This window comes from Zingiber officinale, chromosome 1A, assembly GCF_018446385.1.
Source record: "Zingiber officinale cultivar Zhangliang chromosome 1A, Zo_v1.1, whole genome shotgun sequence".
Lineage (NCBI taxonomy): Eukaryota > Viridiplantae > Streptophyta > Magnoliopsida > Zingiberales > Zingiberaceae > Zingiber > Zingiber officinale.
In genome coordinates, this window is record NC_055987.1 from 161,163,574 (window position 1) to 161,174,984 (window position 11,411).

An 11,411-nucleotide genomic window follows, 5' to 3' on the forward strand; every position below is an offset into this window, starting at 1 on the left:
CAGTTGTCCTTTGGCCTCCTCTTGAAACTCTTATGCCAATATCCCGAAAAGGCGAAAACCTAACTGGTCTATTGCAATCCCGCCAACCAGCACGAGCAGTAATGGCAAGCGCAGGGTTCATATTTCTTTCGTGTTTATAACACCATGTAGAGGGATGGAGGGAGAGAGTCAATGAGATGACGTGTATCCGAATCATAAATTATTTTTTTAATTCAATTTGTGTCTTGGATGCTTGAAAAATGGTGATTGAACAACGTGGTTACCAGATAGTCAGAGGAATAATCTAAAAATTGAATTTGTTAAATTACACCTTTTGATAAATATCAACCTACGATGTACTTTTTGATAAATATATTATACCATGTACCCCTTTGATAAATTGTCGTTTATAGAAATAAAATTTGATGCAAGGTTTTTTATTTGCGATTAAGTCCTGTATTTCTATATATAAAAGAAACGCGTATGATCATTCTGATTGATTTTATTGATCACTAGCAATAAGCATGAAATTAAGCATTTAATTAATTCCAAAATACGCGTAGCGACTGGACTACATATGCATGAAAATAGAGGAAATTATTATAATGTTAAAATTATTAAAGGCCCCAAATAATTAATGGAACCATCCTGCTGCAGATCTCCAGTTTATGCTAATCCGGCGAGAAAAGGCACGGAAGTCAGCCATTGATCCCCCTGGATGAAGGCCGCCACCGTGAACTTGCTCGCCTCGACCGAGCTGTTGATGACCCTGTAGCCGGGCCAATTCACCCGCGGAGGCGCCGCGCCCGCCCCCTGTTCATGTACTCCCCGTAATACAGAGTTTTCAGCGCGAAACTCCCGTTCCACTCCAACCACCCCGCCGGCGCGATCAAGCTGTCGAGGGAGGACTGCATGAAGACGGTGCGGGAGTACTCCTTCCAAGGCCGACCGAGGTAGGTCCGGAAGCTGGACTGAACCGGCGCCAGGTCGGAGGCGGCCGCGACCTTGCAGTTATGAATGGAGATGCCGGTGTTCTGGTTGGGGTCCTCCCGCCCCTGCGCCGTGAAGATGTTCTGCTGGTTGTCGAGGGGGCGGCGGGCGTAGAGGCTGCAGTTCTGGAGCACCACGGCGGCGTTGCCGAAGATGAAGTCGACGGTGCCGTAGACGTCGCAGTTGCGGAAGAACTGGCGGAGCGAGTGGGCGTAGAGGGTGTCCTGGTAACCCACGAAGCTGCAGCGGTAGAAGGCGGATAGGTCGGCGCCGACGCGGAGGGCCACGGCCTGGTGCTTGCTCGGCCCCGCCGAGTTCTCCACCGTCAGATCGCGCATCAGAAACCCGTCGCCCACCACCGCTTCATCAATCACCATCAATTTCATTAGTCAAACAAGCAGTAAAGGACATCAATTAATGCACGATCGATTTGTCTTTTCCAAATGACTCCGGAAATTACGCTGTAAATTAATAAAAGCACTAATTAATTAATCAATCAATCGGTGGAAGGAAAAAAAAAAAAAATCTGCGTTCACGTTCTGTCGGAGGAGTGGACAAAACAATTCTTGACTTCCGAACGAGGGTCGAACCAAATTGTCCTAGCCGCCGTGTCTCCTATTTTAATGGGAGCCACCATGTGATGTTCGTTTACTTTAAAGTTTAAAGCGTTAGTTCTCTCTATATATATTCATGTTCTGTTTCCATAATGCACTTTAAAATGCTTGCTCTAATTGGGAAACTGCTACTTTTTGTGAGATCTGCACAAGTTTACTGATTGTTAATGCATGCACTCCTCCTAAATGGCAAAAGGGTTTAGCAATTAATATGTTGTAATCCACAGCATGAGTGCAAGGAATTCATAGCAATTATTTAGTAGAGATTCATGCATAGCGAATTAAAAGCAAAAGGAAAAGTCAAAAAAAAAAATGCAATTAATTAAAGCTGTCAGAATCAATTATTAATGGTGTCAGGTAACGAGGTGCAGGGAGGAGACGAAGAAATAGGTTCGAGTTAAGAGTTTACTCACCGACGGTGGCTGACCGGAAGGTGGTCCATCCATCCACCACGTTCCTGCTGGCTTTGATCACCGTCTTCCCGATCCCGTCGCCCATTAACATCAAGTTTTTCTTCTTCTTCGTCACCTCCACGTTCTCCAGGTACGTCCCCGCCTTCACGTGGATCACGAACCTCTGCTTCCCGTTGCTCGGCGCCGCCTCCACCGCCTCGCTCACCGTCGTGAAGTTCCCGCTTCCGTCTTTCGCCACCACCAAGTCCGCCTTCGTCTCGTTAGTCGCCGCCTGCAGCAGCCTCCGGTCCTTCTTGGGCAACCACGCAGGGAACTCGCTGACGGCGTCCAACTCGCCGTACCCCTCCGGGGCCTCTTTCCGGCGAGGTTCCCGCCGCTGTATCTTCCCCGCCATGGCAAGGGAGTTGCTGACCATGTGCGACAGGTGGTAGAGCCGGCTCTCGATGGCGTGGCGGTATCCGCCGTCGTGGCCGACGTAGGCGAAACCGTCGAGGCAGGTGTCCTGGTTGGTGATGGCGGCCGAGAGGACGGTGCGGACGTCGTCGATCAGGGAGGACGGGTTGCGGCGGGAGAGGTCGGACGCGGCGACGGCCAGCTCGTCGAGGGTCTGCGAGAAGAGATCGAGGCAGTCGGAGAGGGCGTAGCGCTCGCGGCCGTCCAGGGCGTAGCTGTGGTGGCGGAGGTAGTTGGAGCAATTCTTGGCGGCGGCGTTGACGGCTGCCTCAGAAGCGTTGATGGTGGCGCAGATGACGTCGGGGAGGGACTTGGCGTGGAGATCCGGGATGACCGAGAGGGTGGAGGCGCACAGTTCTGGGTACAGAGTGCCTTCGCAGTGATCGACTCCGGCGGGTGCCACCGGCGCCGGAAAAAGAAAACAGAAGACAATGCATGAAAGAGCGACCTGGCTGCCAAAGATCATCGCCATGAAACTCATTTTTGAAAGGCTGAAGAATTGTGGAGCGTTTTTAGTGACTAGTGATGAGGAAATCTCATCTCATTTCATTTCCTTTTTATGAATAAAAAAAAGATGGAACCCGAGGAGGATGGGGCCGATGGAGCCATCTTTTATTTGTGGGGAACATTTTCACGTGAATTGATTGAAATTTAAAACTGGATATAAATTTGCAAAAGTACGCGAATAGATCCGTTGAATTTCGATTCTTTATGAGCACCGACACGATAATTTTACAATAAATTTTATTGGGTAGAATTTGACTAATTAGAAATTTATATCCCCTAATTATAATACAGGGTAATGCTAAATGGCCAGAATCTGACCAGCTAGAATCAATACATGCAAGTGTATACATGGGTATTTTGATAATATTATCTGTGTACATTAATTACATGCATGTACATATGTATGCATTTTAATTAGAGCATAGGTAATTCTAGCTGGCCAGATTCTGGCCAACAAGAATTATCGTTATAATACATCCATGTGCATGTATGTAATTAAATACACATTTGATATTACTAAAATGTTCTTGTATATGCATGCATGTATACATTCTAGCTTACCAGATTCTGGTCATTTAGCACTACCCTTTTATTATTACGCGTGTGTAATATAAATCTTGTTGGCTAGAATCTGGCCAGTTAGAATTCTCTATCGTCCAATCATAATACATGCATGAACATGTATGTAATTAATATATGCATATAATATTATTAAAATACCTTTGTACATACATATATACAAGAATTCTAACTGGTCAGATTCTGACCATTAGCATTCCTATATAAATTATTTGGATCTTTGAAAATCCAAATTGTTTGGATTTTTTAGTAACCAAGAATTAATTATTTAGGTAAGAACTCATGCAATAGCGACGCTAGAAAATGCCATCAACAAACTACTATAACGGATTTTCTTATGAAAAAAATTATTTTAATTTAATATTATACTTGTCTTAGTAAAAAAAATTAAGAAAAATATATTTTTTAACGTTTCTTTGATCATAGTGTTGTCAATTTTAAGATATGGGACTAAAGAGAACTATATTTTTTTATATAAAATAATCAAAGAAAATTAATGATGAAAAAAATTTATAATAATATGCTATAGCTGAGTCTCGAACTCTAGATCACTGATTGTTTCGCTGGTGGAATTACTAATAAATCTTGAAATTATTTTTAGTGTGAATAGAAAAAAAATATTAACGTAAATGTATTTTAGGCTTCACCAAAATTAGTTAGTAAAAGAGGAGATTTTTAATAAAATAATAAGATAGTAATATATATATATATATATATATATATATATATATATATATATATATATTTTGCATGAAAAACTATAACCTTTAATAATTCATATTCGGCCTCATCTACAGTCCATTAACAGTCCTCTCGAAAAATCATACAAAAAAACATGTGCAATTTCACACAATTGCAGATCTGTTAAAAGACTAGCAATGACAGTAAAAATCAAAAGGAAACAATATCCACACCCCTCCTCTGAATTTGAAAGGAAACATATCGACGCGTTTTGTGAATTTACTCGAATTCAAATCTCATGAGCAGTCTAACGGATTTAAACTTCATTCCTTTACGATCAAAGAGTGGCACTGATCGGAACCCTTGTCGTAGCTCGGAAACTGGCAAGCATGTTTGCCCTGCGAAGTCATCTTTCCCTGACTTGTCGTGCTCGTGCACTTCTATCCTCAGCAGGGCGAGTTCAGGCACCGTCAATGGGAAGATGAACTCCTCGTCCCATACTGGGATCCAGTTATCCTCTATTGCCTTTGTTTTCTTCATTGTGGTGTCAGATGGCACCCCTGCGATCCCTAGCTGTTGAACAACGACTAATTATTTGTTTTATATAATGTTCAATAAATAGAATGAATTGGTTTCAGATTCATGTTATCAATCAGATTAGCAGATAAAGAAGGCAGGCTCGGTTACTCTTGTATAGAAATCTGGAGGTGAATATGAATCAAAATGTGTTTGGTTGAAATCCACGCGCCAACCATCGCCCATGTATACTTTGACCTGGAGAAAGAAGGAAAATGAAAAAAAAATCTTAAACCGCAGTAAAATTGGACAACCAGAAAGATGACATAACTTTCAAAAGGAGAAGAAAAAGATACCTTCAAGGTTTTCTTTACTGGAAATTTAGCTGTAGGATCAAAATCACCATCGTTTGGCCCATTCTTCAGCAAGAATTCAGGTTTCTTTACGTATCCGCATCCTCCATTGACTTTATAGAATCCATGCATCAACCACAATGACCTTCCATATCCCTATCAATGGGAAAGTGTTGAATATAATAGTAATGTCAAAAATGATATGATAAAATTGCAGCTAGAACCTCCGAGGAACAAAATATAGATGATGATGAGTCCCCCAGTCCCTGATAGCTGAATTCACAACATTTATACGAATATTATATTTCTAATAATACATTGTCTGAATATTTGAATCACTTACATTTTACCAGAAACTATCTGTCAGATAAACCATCAATAGTTTCCACCACAAATTAGCTACACCATGTGTAACCATATGCAAGCTTACATTTGGAACTTGATGCCTATTTGGGCTTTACATTTGGAACTTGATGCCTATTTGGGCTTACATTTGGAACTTGATGCCTATTTGGAAGTCTATCTTCCCTCTTAGAAATGGATCTCATTTTTGAAAAAAAAAATTATATCAATGTCTCAGAAAGAAGCCACTGAGTGAATGACATTTTATAAATGAGTTTCCTTTGTTTCATGAATCTGAGATGAAACAGTTCCTAATATAAACGCCTTGGAGACATGCAAAAATAAAGTAGGCCTTGGATAGAAATTACTATGTTAGTCAAAATATTGCTTCAAATTTATTTTACAATTATCAGAATTCACAAGTCTATCAGAAATTTTCTCCAAGAGGTGATTTTGGCATCATATGTAAACTGCTGCTTGGCAGCGTGAGCCAAGAATGTTTTTTTCCTCTTGAAGGGCTAAGTCTTTGCACAATGGTCTTACTCAAGCTCCACATCAGATGGATAATTGAATGCTCACTGCGTCCTAATTTTTCAAATATAATCACCAACAGTAGTCAAATGCTCAAAATATAATCGATATTGGCAAAAACAAGAGTGTAGTTCTCCCATGCTGGTTTCAAGCCTTCTGCTGGGACCAGGTTAGAGTTACTGCAACATTTGAAAACTGAACTATATTCTGTGGATTATCCAAAAAAAAAAATATATAGTTCTATCCAACAACAACAACATCAACCAAGTCTTATCCAACTAAATGAGGTCGACTATATGGATCCTTTTACGCCATTGAGCTCTATCTCCTACTATATAATCATTCTATATTTAAATAAATTTTATCTTGTTTTATTGTTGCTAACCAAGTCTTTTTTGTCTTCCTCTTCCTCATTTGATATGTATGTTTGTTATAGTTTCACATCGCCTAACTGGAACATTTATTGGTCATCTAAGTACATGCCCGTACCATCTTAAATGTGTCTTTCGAAGTTTTCCCTCAATAGATGCAACTCCGACTTTTTCTCTAATACTCTCATTTCTTATTATATCTATCCTCATATGTCCACACATCCACCACCTTAACATCCTCATCTCTATAACTTTCATCTTCTGCTTATGTGCTCGAATCATAGCCCAACATCCAACTCCATATAACATAACCGATCTAACTTCAATTTTATAGATTTTTTTTTTAAAATTTTAGAGGTTTGTTAGATATAGTTCTATCCTTGTGAAGTAATTAATAAACATTCAATTGGATGGAAACTTTTTGCGCGTGAAATATCAAATTAGAATAGAGTAAAAACAAAATAGCAAAGAACCCAAGATATGGCTCACCTGCATATTAAATGCCACCATCTGAGCACCATGAATCCATCCAACGAATGGGTTATAATTAGAAGAATTGACACGTGTACCCTTTGGATATATCCGAAGAAGATTTCTCTGCGTAAATCTACAAGAGAAAGTGAGTATCAAGAAGCTGCTGGCAATTTGTTTACAAGGTAAAAGAGTCTTGACGTCAAGAAAAAATTCTTAAATGAAATCTCCACATGGAAAGGAAAAAAAAGTGTCCTTTTTCAGTAATAAGTTAGTTGTCCACACAAGTTAAAATAAAGATCTAGTACCTCACTAGATCCAGACCATGAGAAGCAGCTGCCTTTGCAAGTTCCTTCTCACTCAAACTGAGACGTCTGACTTTATCTGGATCAACTTTTAGTGCATCACTTAAATCGCCCTTAGGTTTTCCAGCACGAATAGTGATCAAAGACTTGTACTCTGGTGGGGAACTCTGATTTACTTTTTGGTCATCATCAACATCACTATCATCACCATCATCTGAATTATCTTCTCCAGTCTGAACATTTTAGTTATTGTTATGGAGGATTGGACTCCAGGAAATTGTATTTGGATTTCCATGTAGCGAAAATAATAATAATATTAAATATTAGCAATATGATACCTTATCAGCAGATTCAAGCTCAGTCTGAACATCAGGAACCTCTTTCCCCCAAGCTTCATCATCTGATTCATTCACATCTTGGGTGTCACAATTATTTTCTTTGTCATTCTTAGCTTCAAGATACTCTTTTGGTGGTTTGGTTGAAATAATAATCCTTTCCTTTAATGCTTCTGGTGAAGGGAATTCATTAGAAGATTCTGATTCAGGGTAGTATAGCATGTCTCCAAATGTTTCTACAACCATCTAATAAATCAGTTAACTGTAAGAACTAGGTTTACAGGAAAACATCAGCAATTTCCACTCAACTGAGAAGGAAAAAAAGGTAAGACGATAACCTGGGCTACTTTGGCCTGAAGATCAGGAGTAAGATGGTCCTCCAAAGTTATGATGACAGGATATGGTGATGCAGTAAAGGCATACTCCTTGATGGACCTTAGGCATTTAATAAGCTCCACTGGAGATGTCAATGTCCTATGGAATGGATAAAGAATACAATAAAATAGAAGGAATGTGGATGTAAAAAATATGATTACAAAGTATTATTGAGCTGAACAAGATTTGCATAACACGCAAAGTTAAGACTGGGACATTAAGGGCATTGTTTTAGTACCTTCCATGGAGAATATCAATGTCATCTTTAGTAGAATTAGGCCACATATCTAACTCAATTACTCTAACACCATCTTGGAGTGCTTTTATAATTGGAACATCACTGCAATCACTGCTCAGCTGATTCCCAGTCAAGTATGAATTATGCCCTGTATAGATGTAATAGTGGGATAATGGAGCAGTCATATCTTGGTGAACCTGTTGATGAAAAATGTGTTATCTAGTTAATTTGCATACTTAGCTGGCAAGTCGAAAAGTTATCATGCAACAAGTCTATGAATTGTCTTAACATTAGGCTTGATTCTGAAAAGCATGTGTGTCAAGCACATAGCAAGAAAGAGAAAGTTCTTGCCCTAGATCAATAATCCTACACTAATATTTTTTTCTTTGAGGATGATATTTTCTCCTTGCAGCAAACACGTAGCATTACATTAGCAATAGCTTGAGAAATTGATAAGTGACTGAATTCAGATGATGGGCAATGTTGCTTCAATGTATTCCCAATTTTTTTAGTCATAAATTTCTATTGAAGATCAAGCATCGAAATATTTTACAAATGTTGCTCTAAAATGAATTCGTTGAGGTGTAATATATGATCATTTTTTAATGCAGCATTAGGCTGAGCCTGGACCGGTAAAGGAGAACAAAGCTTGTAAAATCAAGTTCGACCATATATATTAAGTTGAAGCTTGTGCAGATAAAAAAGATTCATCCAAGGTCTAAACATGGAAGTGCTGTGGCTGGACGCAGAAACTTACAACATAAATCAAAGAAAAAAAAAGAAAATTGTAGGAACACTGAAACTTTGGAGGCTTCTTGCATAGGTTAAACAGAGAGAAGCACAACAATTCATATTGCATAAATTTGTAAGTTTATATATTAAAGTCTTTTCTCTTAATGTTAAATTCTTGTCTCTCGAGAATAACAACCTCACATCCTCTTTGCTTTCATTTCAACAAAGAAAACATATATGCATACAATTTAAAACACATAATGTAACATTGCACAGGAGGTCATATTTATAAGTGACATGAACATAATTAGCATCTAAAGTGTCTATCACTTGTCAAACGAGTGCTTAGATTAGGGATTAAAATTACAAGAATTATTCCTCTCTTGGAGGAGAAAATCATCAAAAACAACCCTAATTAATTTCTCATTCTCAAATGAACAGGATCAATTTTTTCCTCCTAGAAAGCCAACTTACTTAATAGAATTACCTAAAGAGATTGTATATTGCATATACTATATATATATCCTATTAGATCAGCACGAAGATAAAAAAACGACCAGATTACTTGCTTATTGCTCATATTGCGGGTCAAGCTATTTCCCAACAACAATAATTGAGATGTAAGTTAACACTAACTTTATTTTTGTATACAGGGCCTGTGCATTTTTTTTTATACTTTGTTTTTCTCATAATTTCGTATATCAAGATAGGCGGTCTGGGACTCTGGAGCATATGAAGTGATAACATTGGTAGGTCTCCCCCTTCATCCCATAAAACCAAATAAATCCACGTTGTTCCCAATCCCAAATAAATAGAATGGATAAACTAAGTCATAGAATCGCATTGTAGCCCACGTGATTCATGAAGCGACATAGCCTTTTTCAACAAATTAAATGAACACCTAGCGTGGGAGGAAGAATGTGCAAATATAATGAACAGAAAAGAGATTGATTGAACCAAATCAATAAACTAGATCAATAGCATAGCATTGCAACTCTCCTGATTCAAACAGCAAAGTAAATTTTTTCTCCTAATCAATTAATCGATTACGTAGCGTGAGAGAAGCAACCTGCAAAGGTTATGATCATAAAGAAAATTAATCCCTAAATCACGTTTCTCGCATCAGATATATTTCAGCCGCTGATGCTAGGTAGTCCCTAAAAGAATGTCTCTTTGGATCGTAGGAGGAGAAGATGACGGCGGGCAAAGGGCTCTCACCTGAGATCGAACAGGAGGATTGAGATCCTCAGAGAAGAGGTAGTTATAGAAGTCTTCTACGGTCAATGCGGGCTTGGAGAGGATAGCAAGGAAGGGCTGGCGTGGGCGAAGCTGGATGGTCTGCTCGATGATCCGATCAGCATCATCGGGGGTGGCCTCGCCCTGCGCTTCGGTCAGGAAACGGCGGAGTTGATCGGCGTTCATGTGGGTGGCGCCCTCGGTGTGGGTTTCGAAGGCGGCGCGGACGTCGGCTGGCGGCTGGACCTCGGCGGAGCGGAAGCGGCGGGTGAAGCAGAGGCAGCAGGTGTAGGTCCCCATTGGGCAAGCGATACATAGATCGTATCACCCACCCTGCTGCTTCTCTTCTCTTCTGCGACGAGGAGGAAGAAGGGGAGGAGGAGGAGGAGGAGGAGGAGGAGGGAGTTAGTGTTGTTGGGAGGAAGAATCGAGAAGCCAGTGCTTCCTAACCGTTCGAAACGTAATATCCTACGCGAATCTTTCGGACGCCAATGCGAAGCGTATCTCGACTCACCTTTAGGATTTTAGAAAATGTAATATATATATATATATATATGATTATAATATTAAAGTTAAAGATTTTTTTAAAAAAAATTATTTTTATTTAAGATAAGTACCATAAAATTATATAGTAATGATATAATGTCTAACTCCCATCACATACGTTCGTATCACTTCCATGCCCCACACTTTTATATGTATCTTGCATATTTTACCTTACACACCTAGTACATATCTATTTTTTTAAATTTAAAAATATTTTATGTTTAATACTATAATTCAATCTTTAAATTCTAAAAATAAAAATTTATTGATATAATCAGAAGTTTTAAATAATTTTTATTTATTTGGAAAACAAACTCAAAAGCAATATTCAAATTAAAATCCCTCGTGCGAAAGAATTCGAAATTCATGCCCGGTCATTGTGGTTTCAACTTTCAACCAAGTCATTTGATCGTTTGCAGGACAATAAATAATTAAGAAAATTTCATTTCAAATGTCATCAATAATTTTTAAAAAATAAGCATAAAAGAAACCTTTTAAAAAAAATGTTGTCAAGGATAATGTTAAAGTTTCTTCCATTCAAAAATGTTGTCACAATTAATCCATTCCAATCTGCCACGTAATGGATCCGGTAGATAAGGCAGTAATGATTTGATTAACTAACAAGAGAGTAAAAAAGTTGTCTCAATAATAACATTATTACTTACCTTTAAAGTACTTTTGTATTTATTTTTTTCATTATTTTATCATATATTAAATTGCACTTAATTTGACCTTACCACATACCAATTCTATGTTTTTGCTGCCCACTGCCCTCTTTTCACACCGATTAAATCAGGTTTTCATTTACTGAGACACAGTTGGTTTATATAAAAATATTATTTTC

At 38.7% G+C, this 11,411-nt stretch overlaps 1 protein-coding gene and 1 pseudogene across 1 annotated transcript; both read right to left on the reverse strand.

Moving 5' to 3' along the window:
* Nucleotides 1-498: 498 nt before the first annotated feature.
* On the reverse strand, nt 499-3,061 carry LOC122038216 (annotated as a pseudogene).
* Nucleotides 3,062-4,322: 1,261 nt separating this feature from the next.
* Nucleotides 4,323-10,519, reverse strand: LOC122038213 (phosphoinositide phospholipase C 6-like). The gene is made up of 9 exons (XM_042597857.1): nt 10,004-10,519; nt 8,054-8,250; nt 7,779-7,914; nt 7,444-7,686; nt 7,109-7,338; nt 6,819-6,936; nt 5,089-5,241; nt 4,904-4,990; nt 4,323-4,789 (listed from the first exon to the last, which is right to left on the reverse strand). The coding sequence occupies exons 1-9, from the start codon at nt 10,319-10,321 to the stop codon at nt 4,496-4,498; spliced, it is 1,776 nt and encodes a 591-aa protein (XP_042453791.1). The 5' UTR covers nt 10,322-10,519; the 3' UTR covers nt 4,323-4,495.
* Nucleotides 10,520-11,411: the final 892 nt, after the last annotated feature.